Raw genomic sequence first — 17,594 nt, 5'->3', positions numbered from 1 at the left:
AAGTAACTGATTATTGCGCACCACAGCAGGTCCACACCACGTCCTAGCAAGGCTCCCCCAGTCCCTGGCACGGCTAAACCAACCACCGGTGAGGTTAAGACAACCAAGCCTTGGCGAGTTCAAGCCAGCCCCGGGCGAAGTAAACCCACAGCCCTGCGTTCCAAGCCGGACTCGGTGAGTTCAAGCGCTGGGCCGAGTCCCTCTAGCGCCCAGGGGGGCGAGCGCCGTCTGGGCGCCCGGGAGCGTAGGCGGTGCTGTATCGCCACCTGCTGGCCGTGGCGCGGCACTGGCCGAGCGAAGCACTGCTGGTTACCTGTTTACGACTAAACTGTGCCAATGTGCAATTCCATGAAGAAGCGTTTACTGTTATTCTTCCAAGGCGACTGAAACAGCAAGGTATGCCCAGGTATACCTCTGTTCTGGCTGTGCCCAGCTGTGCCCCAGACAAAGGTAAGGTTGCAGCACTCAATCACAAGACAGTGAATAACTCATTTTAAAGTATTTAGCATGGATGCCTCATTTTAATATTGAAGCTCACTTTCAGTTCCAAGAAAAACACATCTGCAAGGCACAACAAACATTTTTGTTTCAGACAGTGGTACTGCTGAGCACTCCAATGTGTTCCCCATGCCTGCCTCACCTGAGTGCTGCAGTACCAAATCACTTCTGGGACACCTCTGGGGGCCTAACTTCACTGAGCAGGACCTTACTTTCTAAGACTGCTTGCTGAGAAAGGTATTCTGAAGTAAAGAAGAAACTCTTTTCTTCACAATGGGACAGCAGTTTTCACTTTGGAGCAACTTTATAAAAGTAGATATTTGACTTATGAGAAAAGAGGGGCATGAAGAAGTATAACTAACTGTTGCCATGTGGGAAGCAAGGTTCCTACCAAAGTGAGAATTCTTGCCTTCCTTCAGAGGAAAATGCAATATAATGTAAAATGTTGTCTAAAAGTTGTCATGGACAAAGAGTCCAAGGCTTGTTTCTCCTGCTTTCAGAAACACATAAAATATAGTATATTAGTTTAATAATTTCCATTTTATATCTTGAGACAAAATCAAATTTTCTTGATATTAAAATACAGGGGGTAAAAAAATGTGGGATAAACCATAATACACAGGTGGCCTGCACCTGGATGAATAGGAAATATTAGGTTTAGCTCCATTACTTCCTACAGTAGCTATAACAAACCATGCTACCAAAATTGTTATTCCTTGAGTATTGTTACAATTCAGTTTCCCTGAACATTCAAGCAGCATGTGCTCAGCTCCCTGAGGGTGAACGTTCATTCAGCAAGTATCATCAGGTTTCAGCAGATTGAATATTTTAAGGCAGACTGATAACCTTTCATTTTCAATAGACAACCTTGTGAATTCTGCAGTTTTGGAAAATTCTGGAGTTGGAGGCAGTGCTCTAAGAAGATGTTCAATGATCTGAGCTTGATCCAGTGCTATTCTTGACAGTCGATGAAGTTCTGCGTGATCTGGTAAAGCTAGATGAGTTACTGATATAAGCTGGAGAAGGTGCTTACTAAGCTGCCTGATGTGAGTCAACTTCTCTGCCCAAAAATTGACTTCTCCTTTATCAAATATGTAATCATCTTCTTCCTTAACAAAAAGAAAAACAACAGTGGTTAGAAAAGTACTAGCTAATAATCAGACAATAATAACAGATATTAAAGAACATACTAGAGAAACAGGGACAATAGAGGCTGTTACAGAACTGCTTCTTTGTATTAAATAAAGTAAAAATTCATGTGTATGATTTTTCAAAGGTTTGAAAAACCTTTGTTGAAGAAAATTTACCTCTGCAAATCAGGCAGTTATGATATAACTCCTGGAAATCAGTGGAAGTAAATAGTGGTACTAATCCTTAATGACTGCTTGCCTTTCACAGAGACCGCTCTCTAACCAGTATGGTAACTTGCTATAGCAGGGAGCATTTTGAGTGGTTTACATGAAAAAGGAAAATTGTATCAGTCAGTGAAACATCAGAAAGGTGTACCTAAACCACAGGCCTAAGAAAAAAAATCATATTTCATGGGTCATATTAATTATCAACAAACTCCTCAAAGATGTAGTCGCTCCTGCTCCTTCCGGTTTACCTTCAAGCATTGCTTTGATTTCGACAGTCTTTTCAAGATAAAAAGAGCACAGCATTAGGTTTTACAGAACCAACGTGGCAAAGTTTTTATGTAAAGAACCCTAGAGACAATGACTGATGTGAGCAGAGCTGTTTCATGTGCTGTGCACATGGAAGATAGCAAAAGGTTACCAAACATTTACATCGCATCTCTGGAAGTGCCAGCAGTTGGGAGAGCACTGTTCTTGAATGCTAGATATGCCTGGCAGCAGATTAAATTCAGTGTCTGCAATGATGCTGAATGCAATTAAGTTACAGCCTCATTTTTTTTAAATCAACAATGACTTGTGAAGTAACTATTCATCTCTTTCAATGTCTGCATATTGGTCTCTCCAATTTTATGCTGATATTACCAGGAAACAGTCACCAAACTCTCATTTTTATTCTATATATTGTCCATGTGAATTTGAAACAAACTGTAAATCAGTTCTAGAGTAATGATCATCAGGGTTCATCGGGTGAGACTCTTCAATCTCGTCAATGCTTGAGAGAGTCCAGCACAGAGCCACAAAGATGATGAAAAGAATGGAACATCTTTCTGAAAAGGAGAGCCTGAGGGAGCTGGGCTTGTACTGCTTGGAGGAGAGTGAAGGTGACTTCATCAATGTTTATAGGTATGTAAAGGTGAGTGCCAGGAGGATGAAGCCAGGCTCTGCTGGGTCATGCCAAATGACAGGACAAGGGGCAATGGGTGGAATTGGAGGCAAAGGAAGCTTCATGTAAATGTGAGGAGGAATTTTTTCACTGTGAGGGTGACAGAGCACTGGAACAGGCGGCACTGGGGCGTTGTGGAGTCTCCCTCTCTGGTGATAATCAAACCCTGTGTGATCTGGTATAGGTGATCCTGCTCTGGCAGGGAGGTTGGACTGGATGAGCTTTTGAGGTCCCTTCCAGCCCCTGATATTCTGTGATTCATAGAATGGAAGAATCAACCAGGTTGGAAGAGACCTCCAAGATCATCCAGTCCAACCTAGCACCCAGCCCTATCTAGTCAACTAGACCATGGCACTAAGTGCCTTATCCAGGCTTTTCTTGAACACCTCCAGGGATGACTCCACCACCTCCCTGGGCAGCCCATTCCAATGCCAATCACTCTCTCTGGGAAGAACTTCCTCCTAACATCCAGCCTGAACCTCCTCCAACATATCTTGAGACTGTGTCCCCTTGTTCTGTTGCTGGTTGCCTGGGAGAAGAGACCAACCTCCACCTGGGTACAACCTCCCTTCAGGTAGTTGTAGACAGCAATGAGGTCCCCCCTGAGCCTCCTCTTCTCCAGGCTGAACAACCTCAGCTCCCTCAGCCTCTCCTCATAGGGTTTGTGTTCCAGACCCCTCACCAGCTTTGTCGCCCTTCTCTGGACACAGATGTCTGGCAGGTTAAAGTCTCCCACAAGAACAAGGGCAGGTGATCTTGAGGCAGCCTCCAGCTGCTTAAAGAGTCCTAAATCAACCTCTTCTTCCTGCCAGGGTGGTCTATAGTAGACTTGAAGCAGGATGTCAGCCCTTTTGGCCTTCCCCTTAATTCTCACACATAGGGCTCAACCTGATCATCCTTCATCTCTACCTCCATGACATCCAGAGCCTCCCTAATATATAGGGCCACTCCTCCACCCCTTCTCCCTTGCCTGTCTCTCCTGAAGAGTCTATAGCCATTGATTACAGCACTCCAATTGTCTGAGTCATCCCACCATGTTTCTGTCATGGCAACAACATCATAGTTTTCCTCTTGTACCAAGGCTTCCAGCTCCTCTTGTTTGTTACCCATACTGCATGCATTAGTGTACCTACACTTCAGCTGGGCTGCTGCTTTTACCCCTGTCTCTGGCCTACCACTTTCAGCTTCCTTTGGTTTGTTTCTAGTATTGTTGTGTTTAATCCCACCCTCCAACTTCCAGCTTAAAGCTCTTTCAGCAAGCCCCACCAGCTCATGTGCCAGGACTATGGAGAGAGCAAGCTCCAGATCCAACTCCCATGCCCAAAAATCTATTCAATATAAAGTCCTCTAATGAGGATGTATCAGATATTAAACCGATAAGAACAGATACTACACTTGATTCATTCGATTCACACCACAGAACTGCAGAAACATAGCAATCCCACCCTGAGATAACCACTCGTTGTTAAAATTACCAGGGCTGAGGTTTCCGAGTCTCCTTTCAGATGGCTGTCTCCCAGCAGCCACTCCAGCAGGATCAGCACACCAGCATGGACCATCCCCCACTGCTGGAGCAGCTCACAGAGTATGCCAAATGCTAAATCCAAGGCCATGGGAGCATTCACTATCCTAAGTCCACATTCTGTTGAGAAAAAATATGCGTAACAGCGTACAGCAAGACCACAAATATTTTCAAACAAAATCAGCAGAGAGATGATTTCTTGAGAACAGCTGTGGAATTTCCACAAACACATTTCAAATGATGAATTACACTGCAAATAAGTTAGATGGATGTTTACTTCTGCGATGCTCGGGGCCTTTGCTCAATTCCAAAATAATACATACGGCAACTTAAATTTCCTCCCTGCATATGCAGTGCCTTGCATTAATTTGTGTTCAAATGTACAAAGATATCTGTTAGACACATCTCCAGAAACAGGCCTGACGCTATTACATGGTGACTGGTTTTGAAAAACTGCAGCTACATCTTGAATCCAATTCAGTGTTTCCGCTGGAACTCAAATCCTGCAGCACATTACATGTTGTTAAAAGGCTGCAATATAAAATGACTCATTATTTGGTGAGTAGTCTTTTTATAGATAAGACTGATAGATAGATATAGATACACACATATGTAAGAGAGATCAAGCATGCAAGAGGCTTAGAAAAGGTATTAAAGAAGCGAGGGCAGAGACTGTTTACACTACCATCACAGAGATATACACAGGTTTTGCCATTATGCCAGGACCATATGCAGTGCCATAAACCACACCATATTTCTGCCCCACATTTGGCAGATGCTGTTTTAACTGCATGCTTCATAGTGCTGCCCTCAGTAAGAGAGTACATAAAAATGCCAGAATACTCCTCTGCATGAGAGAGAACTCAAACAACTGTGTTTACAGATAGGAGCTGCAGCAGTGCAAACATGAATACAATTTTTCTTTCTTTCAACTGGTATGCAGAAAGAGAGAGCTAAGGAACAGAGCCCTGTAAAATCCCTAGCACTACAGGACAGCTTTTGGCAAAATTCATCTTTGTCTGTAGTCACCAGCAAATGAACAACTGTTTACTGAACGGTCTGTCTTCTAAGCAGTGATATCACAAGGATCTGTCATTCTTGAAGGCTGTGTCTTGTAAGCAGTCAGAATTATTTGGTAGCAATCCACACAGAGATGGAAGGAAGACCTTACTTTTTGTGCCTGAGAGTATTTAAGTGTTCTTCTTGACGGAGAACTACTACTGACATGACAGAGGCATGGCAATACAGCAGAGGCCTGTCCTTCACAGCCCACTTTCAGAGCTGCAGCATAGACCTCTATTCTGTAACATCTCTCAAGGCTTCCTAGAGCACAATGGCACAACACAGAAACATAGGGTGTAACACCAGGACTGGGCAAATATGCCTGCTAATGCATAAGGACTGCTGCAAACAACCAAGGACCATACAGACCAACAGAAAGATGGATACATGGTATTAGACAGACCTGGCCACGTACTGAGGACGTTGGGAAGGATGAATTAGTATTTGAGACCTTGAGAACAAAGGACTGTAATAAGGAAGGGAGTGAAGGAGAAAGAACAGATGGTCCCTTCTTTATCTTGGAGTTAGATGAGGGTAAATGGAAATCTCCTTGGACAAGCAACAGGAAGGCAGGCAGTCAATCTCTTGGTGACACTAATAACGTTACACATGCAGCTTTCTAGACAGAAAAATAAAATGTTTTAATCTGTTTTCCCCATGTCAGGACTTATCACCCTATCAGGACACCCCTCCATTTTATTCCTGATGGAGAGCTTACAGGGGTGCAATGTGACATTCCCCCGCCATTTATTTTAGGTATTGTCTTTTGTAGGTATTGTTTTTGCCAATGCTTCTCTCCAGGATTTCTTTTATTAAAAAAGCAAACAGCTTGCTTTCTCTGCTTCTGTGCCCCACTTGGCACCAGTCACTCCAAAGATTGGGTGCAATGGTTGTCCTCCCTGGTTTGATTTGCTTAAGGCTCAGGCAGAGTTTCATTCAAGTGCCAAGGGGAACTCAGAAATACTGGCAATCCTCAGAACTGGAAGAACAGAAAGAAAACAGAACGTGGGGTACTGAGTTTGAAACAAAAACCCCATTTATGAAACACTTGGGAAATACAACATTTTAAACACAGCTTTTTTGAATCACAATGATCTGTCAGAGTTTTACAGATGATTACTGAAAGCCTGTACTGTCAATATTTATGTAATGTCTCTTGTGTCCCTTTAATTGCATTTGAATATGTAGCAAATTAAGTGATGCTGTGTGATGAAGGGGAAATGACTGTGAGATTGTATTTTTTTCCCAAATGAATACTGTTTATTATGGTATTCAGAACTCTCACCACCCCCAACCACTAATAGTTACCAACAAAATTATATAAACATTAATTGAACTGGAAGAGAAGATTCCTGCAGTCAAATGCCACTTGCAGTCAATATGCCGCTTGCCCACTGGATGGACTCAAGGAGCTCTTTCTGCTTATGGCAGATGGCACTGGAGAATTACAAAGAGGCTTTTAAGTGTTTACTCACAACATCATTATTATTACTCAACTTGCAGGGGCTAGCCACAGTCCCAGACGGTGCCCAAACACTTTCAGGGAACTCTGTCTTGTTGGCTACTGAGACTTGATTCTTTCCAGGCTTCTGGGGAAAAGAAGCAGGCAATCTCTGACCTTGCCTCCTGGCTCCTCTGGACGATCTGTGTATCTCCAGGACTTCTAGTCTTAGCAGGAGACTTTCAGGTGCAGGCAGAATGTCCTGCCATGTGCAGTCTCAGCACAATGTCACACTGGCTATGCAGGCTGATCATGTGGCAGCATTTAAAGCCTGTTCCTGGTAAACTCGTGACAGTGGAGTTTACTGACAAACAGTAAGGCAGTAAGCAATGGCAGAAGGCAACAGCAGGCACAAATACAATGGCAGAGCACGGCAGAGCACATTGTTTACCTGTGTATCTTTTTTATCAATATGGGCCAAGATCAGTTGCCCTTTGGACACAGAACAGCCAATCAGAATGGCAGTTAGCCAAACCTTACAATATTAGTACCCAAATCTGGGAAAAGCACAGGCCTTGCAGAAGGCAGGCACAAGCTAAGTGTGTGTACCTGGTTTACCACACGACCAAGACAAGTCTGGGCATGCCAGAGTCCTTAGACTTAGTGGCTCCAGGTTCTTTTGTCTTCTTTCCCTCAGCTGCTTTTCTTGTGGAGCAGAAGAACATGCCTGGGCAATCCAGGACATGTATTAAGCATATTTTGGGCCTATCAGGCCTACCACAACATTCTGGGAGCTAGAAACACATTATTTCCCCACTGCTGTGTTCCTGAAGTTAGCTGTTGCTTTTGAGGACTGATTATAGATGCAGCTACAGATTATAGATACAACTGCAGGTATTTAAAATACTTGCTGTTTTCTGAGGTCTTTTTTTCCCTTTTAAGATTTAGATTCTGTAAGTATAAATACGTTGATGGTCTCTTTGTGAATAAGAACACTGAGAAATGCCTCAAATTCTGTTATTATGTAAGCATGCTGAACACTTCCAAGAGGTAGCAAAACCAGTATTGGCGAGGTACTGCTTAGACTGAACTTGCTTGCTAGCAGGCTTTCAATAGCATGACCCAGAAGAAAAGGCATTTTGTGGTCATATACATGGTAATCTCATAGGGAATCCTTGTGTCATAACAAAGGAATGGTAAGGACTTTTGTCCATTGTTTTTGGTTAGTGGTTTTGTTTTGTTTTTGAGAGAACAGAAGAGGAAGAAACCACAACCAAAACAAACAAAACCAGCAACCCCCCAAACAACAAGAGAAAACATAGTAAGGAGGTCTAACACACGGAAGAGCATGAAGAACTGAACACAGTACTGACCCAAATGGTGCTGACCACCCTTTTGCAAACTGCAGACACAATTTAACTGATCATATGAACTCATGCTTTAGTTCTGACATTGAGACAATCAGAAAACAAAGCAAGATCACTTTGGTAATGATGAAACCTAGTCTTCAAAAATTTGGGTAAGAGCTTGCCCACCTTGGGATTTGTACCAGAGAAGCTAGCACAGTGGCCTCCTGATATGTGAAGTGTTGACACAGATTCAACAACAGATTAAATTCTGGCAGAGGAATAATTTTCACTCACACTTGCCCATCCCATCCCTCTAGTGTAGAATATCAGGCATGGCTCCAAAGTTTCTGAACCACTTCCTGCTGTTACTTACAGAGTGCACTGACATTAACTGACTTTGATAATCACGGAAATTTGTTGCTAGACTAGTTCAAGATTAGACTTGAGGACTGCCACAAGGACAACAAAGAGATGGAGGAAGTATCCAAAATGGGTGTATCAACTCTCTAAGCTTAGAGTGATAAATACAGATACATAACAGCAAAGTTACATATGTACTCATGGGTTAAAAAACACTTCAGGGGAAAATGTTCCATTGCTTTGAGAACCCACAGCTCAAAAAATAACAGCAATGGATGCTGTAAGCATATAATCTTTAAGATATTCACAAAATATGTATGTTTTCTACAAATGAACACACATCTTCAATGATGTATGAACTATTTACAAGAACTGCTCCTCACACCATCATCTGCCTGCAGAACAAGGCTGATTTTCAAGATGCCACATATTAACTATGACTTCAGAAAGTGGTCCGAGCAAGCTGGAAGTTCATCAGGTGGCTCTCCTCTCCCAAGCATGCCCTCAGGCCACGGGCTCCTGATGCTTACCTCCAGCCAGCTCAGGTACTCTGCTCATCACCTGGTAAATTAACACTCAGAATAGCAGAGTATGAACTGGGCACACAACTCAGCTTGTGGGTTCTTCTGCTTGGCTGGCAAGCTCAGCTGGTTAGCCTGCAGTCAGAATTGGTGTAGATGGGAACGAGGGAAGGGAAGATCACAGGGCAGCAGGGGCAAAGAAACATAACTGAGGAAGAGCAAGATCTCCCTGTTCAGCAAGCTGTTAGCTCAGGTCAGCTATAATCCAGAACTTCTCCATCAGAGTCATGTAAACAAAGTAATAACAGAGCTAATCCAAGTGGGTATTAATAGCCTTTCATAATGTAAGTAACTATTTAAAGTACCTGAATGAAAACTTTCAAATGACAACATTTCTAGAAGCCTTTCAGAGCTGATTCCTGCCACAGAAACTAAACTAGCAGAAACTGAATGAAGATCTAACTACAACCACACACTGAACACTGCAGTGCTCCCAACACAACAGTTCTACAAACTTTCAGAACTGTGTGAAAACTGTCAGGTTTTTATACTCTAAAACATGTGTGTTCCAACATGCAAAAATACAGCCAGATAGGCATCTTACTAAATAAGCTAATATGGGGGCTGAAATAAAAAAAATCTCTATGCCTTGAACAAGTAGTTACAAGCAGGAACTATTACTGCTCCTTGAAATGAAAAACAAAAGATAAGAATCAGGTAATACTTGCTTTTTTTTCATGAAGGAATTGCATTTTCATAAAGGGAAAGTGGTTAAGTACTGCAGTGTTTTACTCTTTGTGAATCCACAAAAATGAGACCTCCCACACATACATTCATATACTCCAAAAGCTTTGTTCTAGCAGCCCATTACATCTCCTCCAGCTACACAACCGTTCTTTGCTAAAGCCTCGGTGGTACTATGGGGAACTGAGAGGATGCACTAAGAGCATATACACAGATTTTAAGGACAATCATGATAAAATCTAGGCAGAACACATTCCTTGCCTAAGAATACCTTTTGTGATTGGTTTTATAATGGAAACTGTTAACTAAAGCTATTTTTTGATCACAGAGAAATGTAAGTTTTGTAAATGTATACTGTGTTCAGAATACAATAAAGAGAAGTAAAACTGCAGGGAAGTTTGGTGTAACAGTCCTGAGAAAGCCTCACAAACAACAGTGTAAATATTTCTGCTGTGAACAGCAAGGATGTTTTCAAGGGTAAACTCTCTACCTGAAACTACAGAAAGTATTTTAGGTATACCTGGTATACTCAAAACTGCAGGGGGTGGAGTGCTAGCTGCATGTGGGCAGTTAGCCAGCCCAAGGGGGCTGGGTTAGCCAACCTAGGGGCTGACTCCTCAGAATGTTATTGTACATCACCCTATCCATCCAACCCTGTACCCTCCACATGTACCAATCTTAGTTGTGCACGCCTCTTGCAAGAAAGCCTATAACTCGCTGCAACGTGGAAATAAAGGTGGAAAAATGACCATCTAACCATATTGGTGAACCCAGAGTCATTTTACCCAGGTGCTCCACTGGCAGCTTAGTCTTGCATACATGTAAGTATATACAGATTGACTGACAATTACTAACCTGAGTTCCTCAAAAGAAATTCTAACATAGGTACAGATACACCTGTCTGGTACACATTTTACATTTGTCTTCCACTTCCTCCAAACACCTTTGAGGAATTGGTTTGTGCCTCTTCAACTGAGAAGGAATGAAGATAGCACTGGGAGTGGTGTTCCCAGTGTACTGGTGTGCTGAATCTAAGTGCTCATTGCACAAGAGACCACAAAAATGACAGCATTTGTGTCTTGCAGATTAACGCAAACACATGAACTATGCACCACCGCGGAGTTCCCAGTTACTGGGAAGAAACACCTCTTCCTATTGTCCTCACATTTTATACATGGATTTGAACCTTTCTTATAACAAACATTCCAAAATATTTGTGGTGGGTTGAGAAACTTCCACACACACACAATTGTTATTTACCAGACCAGCTGAGACAGGTTGGAAGCAAGATAAAGCTGTGTTTACAGCAAAGCTAAATTTACAAGATATTTACAAGTATTTACAATTCCATACAATTTAAAAATAGTACAGAAATCCAAATTCCCTCCTGGACAAACAAAAGAAGCCCAGAAGGGGCTCAAAGCCACCCTCTCTCTCTCCCTGTCTTTTCCAGACATAAAATAAAAACAACCAGCAAAGCTTAGTTTGTTATCTGGAAATGTTAGCCAGGGTTAGTGGAAGAGATTAGCGAGAAGAGATCCAATGATGAGGAGTGAAGAAGGCAAAAGAGGGACAAAATGTTTATACTTTGGCTTTTTATCCCATTTAGCAAACCAATGAATTATACAGACTTTATCATTACCTTCTTTTTACTACCAACGATCTAATTTCTCTCATTAAAATATTCCGATTAGCCTCCAACCAGCTCGATATTCTAAATAGGCAAGGAAGACAGAATGACTAAGTAACCTGTGACTGAGTCATTCATCGTGAGCTGGAGTGCTTCACAAATCACTTGCATTTGTAATGATGTCTGCAGAAAGAAGAAATGGCACTGCTTAATACGCAGACAGAGTAGACAGACATGAAGATTAAAAAATACTGAGTGATTTTAGATGTGAGACATTATGACCTGTTTCACTGAGGAGTCAGCAGCCCACAGTGCTTTCAAAATGCATTTCCTTCTGGCTTCAGTTGTTTGTGCTCTGAACTCCTGCAAATCGTGCCTTGAAGGGATCTAGCTAAATACTCAGCAAACCAGTGACCTCCTTTCCAAACTCTGGTTGGAGTGACTTGCTTACCTGCACAAAATAGCTCTCTGGGAGAGGCAGAGGTAGAATGCAAATCACAGAAGCAACACTAAATGGCTTTGGCTGGCCCTTCTTGTGATCTAGGTCTTACTCACTTTATCACTTTCAGTTTTGCAACTGAGGTAGTAGTACTGTTGGAAGTGGCAATTTCCTGTACTGTAAATTCCTGATTCATCATCTCGCCTCTGATATCTGGTCTTGTTTGTACTTTAATTCCATCACATGGAAATAAATAAAAACATATATAAGAGTAAGGGTGATTGGGAGCCCCTCTTGAGGACTCTGGTTTCTGGGAGAGGTGTTATGTTTCTGTATTGCCTTTTTTCACTTGTTTATTTCTGTATATAGATGTATATAGATTGTAAATACCTGCTTGTATATTGTCCTAAGCTGTAAATATAAAGCTTTATTCTAATTTCCAGCTTGGCTGAGTCCCTAAGAGTGGGAGGGGTGGGGAACATCCAAGCCATCACAAAAGTACAGCATTTTATAATCATATTTCTCAGCTGAATTTGTACACATCGTACAAATACCTTGGTCCAAAGCATACATTTATGACAGCATTCAAAGCAAATGCTTTCAATTTTTCTCATAGTGCTGATAAAGACAGCATTTCCCCCAAATTCCTATGCAGAGTCATGTTTAGTGTAATGAAAACAAATAATAAAAGGAAAAAAACCACAGTATGGAAAAGCCTCAATTCCAACTAATAAGGATTAACACAAGTAGCTGAAAATCAGGATTACATGAGTAGTTAAGCAACCCAAACAATAGGTCATCATCCCTCCTTATAATAGGTAATATAACTTAAAAAATAAATTCTAAAGAGAAGATGGAGTCAGAAAAGCAAAAGGCAGTAGGTTTACAAGTCTATTAAAGATCTGCTGAAAAGGTACAAGAAACAGAGGATGATGTGGGAGGGCAGGTGCAGATGAGAAGAGCAATTAGTGCACAGAAAAGAATAACAGCTCTGGTATACTTGCAACCTACAAGAACAAGCAACATCAAAGGGATTTTGTAACAAAGTAAGGAAATCCGGTGGCATGTTTCTGTGTACGTGTTCCCCACCACAGCTTCTGAACCAGCTGCACAATTTCAGTCCAGTCTGATGAAAAGGGTAAGAGAATCCAAAGTATTGTTTCTATGAAATTAGACCCCTGGGTAAAGAAGAGACCCTATTGCTGTCCTTCCTGGTGAAAGGCTGAAACTTCAGCCATCAGACATGAGAAAATCCACTTACCTGCAAAATAAATCAATGAAATAAAAAAACCCAAACAAACAAAAAAACAACCAAGCAAAACTCAAACAACAACAAAAAAGTCCCTTCCAAAGCTCTCTTCATTTCCCTGATCAAGGACCTTTGTTTGTTTTAAATAAATAATCTCATTTGCAGTTACACTCCTCACTGGCATATGTCTATAACACAGACAGACTTATATGTCTGTTACATAAAGACTCTTTCTATCTTTAACATCTTATTTTTACATCTCTATGTTTCCAATGAGTTTGCTTCAGGAAAGGCCATATTCTAGTTCACTGTGCCAAGTATGGCACTCGTTGAGCCTTCATCACTAACCATGAGATTCAGGTAAAATCCTCTCTTTTGGAGCATTTACCTTTACTCTGTGACAGCCCTCCACAGTGTTGCACAGATGATGCCAAAAATTAAAACCCATTGCAAAAGAGGGCAGCTAACAGGCAAACACTGCCTCTATAACTTCTATGGATTTAAAATGAAACCACTGATGTGTTCTGCAGACCAGGCGCAAACAGAGTTCAGTTTGTATATCTAAGTACTACTTCACCCTGAGATCCCTTTTATCTTTAGCATCTCCTTACACCTCACTGTATTTTGTACTCCAAGGTCTGTGCTGAACTTGCATTAGGAGATCATGAAGTCATTGGTTCCAAAGAATTAAGTCCTCTACTTTAGCATGATACACTGAGAGCTTATTTCCCATCTCAGTATGATCTTGCCTAAACTAATCTATGCAATCCATGTTGCTTTAGGAAAAGAAAATCAATACTGGGAACTCCTTTTGTGAAAGATCCTTGGCTTGTTCGTTAATGTAGTTAATTTGATTCCAAAGCTTCAGAGAACATGGCACATAACTGTTTTCCTGACAGTTCTGAGCAGTGGAGATGGTATGTGGGATGCTAGCATACCGTACTGCAATATGGTGATTTACGCAACTTACATTTGGAGAACTTTAATTAAACAGGACAAATAAGAATGTAAATTTCATTCTCAGTTGTGTTTTCTCATGCCTATACCTTAGATAAAGAGCTTAGTTACTCAGAAATTAAAAACAAACAAATAAATCTCCTGTTATGGCAAAAGCAGATTAAGTTGAACACCTAAGTGTAACAATCCATTGTTAGAGGTTGAGCCTCTAGGGGACTGGGAGGTGGTCTAGAACCTGACCCCAGGTGCAAAAGTTAGCCCACTCTCTGCAACACTGTGAAAGTTTCACTCTCTCTGCTCTGCCTTGCCTGAGGAGAAACACTTGCTTCAGCTTTGCACATGGCCAACCAGCCAACTACCTCCTGAATCTGCCTCCATCCATTGCCATCCATCCAGGTTCGTATATATATTTTTTGTGTGTTTCCCTTCCCTCATATCCCTGTAAACTCCCTGTCCCGGGGCACCCCAAATTTCTTTCTTCTCTCTCCCCCTCTATGGGTTTGAATGGGAGAAGAAGGTGTGAAAACTGCTCCCCCCCATTGCCCTGCGGGCTGAAGGGGGAACAGCAAAAGCTGCCTTTCCGCAGGTGGGCTGACCCGTGTGGAAGCTCGCACTGGAATCCGGCTGGTGGCTGGCTGGGTTCTCATGCCCAGTGTAAAATGGTAAATGGACACTTTGTCCAGAAAAGGAGAGAGCAAGGGAGAATGGGAAAAGGATTAGCACACCTGAATTTTTGGATCAAATCAGCAGTGTGTTGGAAAAGGAGTACATCTTTTATACCAACACTAAGGTCAGGCTGACTAACTGAATTTTTTAACAGGGAATTTTACAGAATTGCTCTGGCTTAGCTAAAAGAGTAAAAATTGTTTATCTGCACTTCTGTAATACTGACAAGCTCATAACTCAGGGTAACCCTTCCATGGATTAAAAGCTGTAGTTAAATGAATACACTTTCCTCTAGCACTGAGTTACTGGAGCTTTCAGGATTTTCAGCAAAGCAGCCAGCAGCAGAGAAAGAAAATTTCTATTTCTCTGACTTAAATGGTATTCTTTCTTGTAAGAAGCAGCCTTCTTGAATAAGAAATGTTGCTGTGAATAGGTCTAGACTTTACACAGCCATGGGTCGCTAATTTAATTAGATTTCAAAGCAGCTATTCTACATTTACACTGAATTCAATACTTCCTGTACTCTCCCTCACACCAAAAGGAACGAGACAATCCCCCAGTTTACACCTCAACGCATGAGGAAACAACAACAAAGCATACATACAATAGCTTGACTTACAGTTGGGGTTTATATTGTTCAAGCTAATAGGAAATCCTTAACTACTTGCTGCGATGGTGTTTGCAGCAAGGCAAACCTTCTGAAACGTCTCCTTTCCAGCGAGTTACGACTCTGACCTGCTCTGCTCAGAGAATGTCTGCTGCCAGCCAACCTCCCCAACTTTCCCTCCTGATTCTGAGCTTTTACACGTATTACAAAGCCAGACCAAGCTTCTCTGTAGGAACAAAAGTAACTTTTAAAATGAACTTTACTGGTAACAGTGGAAGTACTTGCCTGCTATAAAAAGTAGTAGGTTTTGTAGGGATTTTCTTGGAGGTTGAAGGGCAAGGCAGAGTGGAGGTAGGAGCCCTGCAATTTTCACAGGGTTCTTTTTGTTACCCTGTATTTCAGACTCGTGAGGTTACTGCTCTCATAAATTGAGTGATCTAAAGCTGCATGGTTTACATGGACTTGTCATTCAGCAACAGGCATGCAAAGGAAAATGTCCTGTTACAACTATACAAACTATCCGTGCAAACAACTTTATTAACAACAGTCCAACTTCACACACCTGAGGCAGAACACAAGCTCAGCCTCAGTCCCACAGCTACACATCAACACATCCCATTTCAGACACTGTTTTTCCAGAGGAAAACTGGGTGCCAGCTCCTGTCTTGCATGAAAAGTTCTCAGGCTATATTGTCAGGGATTCATTTGGACCTCACATATGAATGAAACACTTTATGGTGTCAATTCCCTAAGTCAGCAATGCACTCCTGTAGGCAGCTACAGTCAACCACTTTACACACAGGGTAGACAGTGGGTGAGAGAATGCTGTGAAGAGTGGATATAATAATGCTAGTGCCAAAATCATAACACCATAGAATTGTCAAGGCTGGAAGGGACCCCAAGGATCATCCAGATCCAAACCCCCTGCCTCGGGCAGGGACACCTCACATTAGATCAGGTTTCTCAGAGCCTCATCCAGCCTAAGCTTAAAGATCTCCAGGGATGGAGCTTCCATCACCTCCTGGGGCAGCCTATGCCAGTGTCTCATACTGAAGCAATCGAAATCTGCATGCCTAAAGCCCAGGGTTGTAAGCTTGGTGGCACTTCTGACCTTCAGGAGTCCTCGTCCTTGTTCACAACCAGTTCCTCCTGCAGAGCCTCATACCTGTTCTGCAAGGAAGATACTTGTTCTGCAAGGTGCGCTTCAGCTTGGAGGAGAGGAGACTGAGAGGTGACTCCATCAATGTTTATAAAGCTGTAAAGGTGAGTGCTAGGAGGCTGGAGCCAGGCTCTGCTGGGTGATTCCTGATGGCAGGACAAGGGGCAATGGGTGGAAGCTGAAGCATAGGAAGTTTCGTTTAAACATGAGGAGGATTTTTTCCCTATGAGGGTGACAGAGCACTGGAACAGGCTGCCAAGGAGCACTGTGGAGTTTTCCTCTCTGGAGATATTCACGACCTGCCTGGACACGTTCCTGTGTGATCTGGTATAGAGATCCTGCTCTGGCAGGGCAGTTGGACTGGATGAGCTTTCAAGGTCCCTTCCAGCCCCTGACATTCTGTGATTCTGTGAAGAACTGCTGGGAAGTTCAGTGCTTGGATTTTTGTGATCAGCATTCCTACTTGCTGCACAGAAAAGTGACAGCAGTAAAGGGGGAAACACACCTGAGTCTGTTTTTCAGTGTGGTATTTCTGGAAATATAACAGCTATTGGAACATAAGCATTTTTGATGAATGAAGCTGAAATTACAATCATCTCTTTAATCCTCTTCTTAGCTAGTGGTAATGGCAATGAAATGAAATTAAAACAACTACAGAGCATATGAAAATGGGTTTCTAAACATCTGTTTATCTTTCTGACCCTTCACGCCATCTCTCTTCCTCATCACATGATAAAACTGCTGAGCCACCATACTTATTTGTCATCATATAATAGAAATTAAAATTCACTGTAAGATAGCCAATAATTTGTCATCAACTAAAAGATTTAGAGAGCTGGTTTATAGCTTCCCATGAATTTCAGTGTACTATCTTACACATCTTAACATCAGTGCTATGATGAAAGAGCAGACTTTCATGTTATGAAACCTGAGAGAAAGTAAGGTCTTTGAATGTAACTTAAAAATTGCCAGGTCAGAGAGCACTGGTAATCTATGAAATGCCTAAACCCCAGACCCAAACACATGGAGTAATCTCACATGCACATTAAAAAAAAAAGAAAGAAAAGGAGGGCAAATGTAAGCAAAAATGAA

The 17,594-nt window shown here is 42.1% G+C and overlaps 1 protein-coding gene and 1 non-coding gene across 2 annotated transcripts in view; both read right to left on the bottom strand.

Moving 5' to 3' along the window:
* Window positions 1-491: 491 nt before the first annotated feature.
* THADA (THADA armadillo repeat containing) overlaps window positions 492-17,594 on the bottom strand; it is a 128,111-nt gene continuing 111,008 nt past the window's right edge. Inside the window, exons 37-38 of the mRNA XM_064158409.1 lie at window positions 4,272-4,438; window positions 492-1,607 (exon numbers count right to left, since the gene is read on the bottom strand). Of these exons, the coding sequence (XP_064014479.1) occupies window positions 1,290-1,607; window positions 4,272-4,438 (485 nt within the window). The 3' untranslated portion in view covers window positions 492-1,289. The remainder of the gene's footprint in view (window positions 1,608-4,271; window positions 4,439-17,594) is intronic.
* On the bottom strand, window positions 4,048-4,232 carry LOC135183636 (U2 spliceosomal RNA). Its single transcript, XR_010305625.1, has one exon. It is a non-coding gene; the product is annotated as a U2 spliceosomal RNA (small nuclear RNA).

The sequence above is a fragment of the Pogoniulus pusillus genome, chromosome 18 (assembly GCF_015220805.1).
Source record: "Pogoniulus pusillus isolate bPogPus1 chromosome 18, bPogPus1.pri, whole genome shotgun sequence".
NCBI lineage: Eukaryota > Metazoa > Chordata > Aves > Piciformes > Lybiidae > Pogoniulus > Pogoniulus pusillus.
Note: the sequence above shows the minus strand (reverse complement) of the source record. Positions and strands in the feature narration are given on the sequence as shown.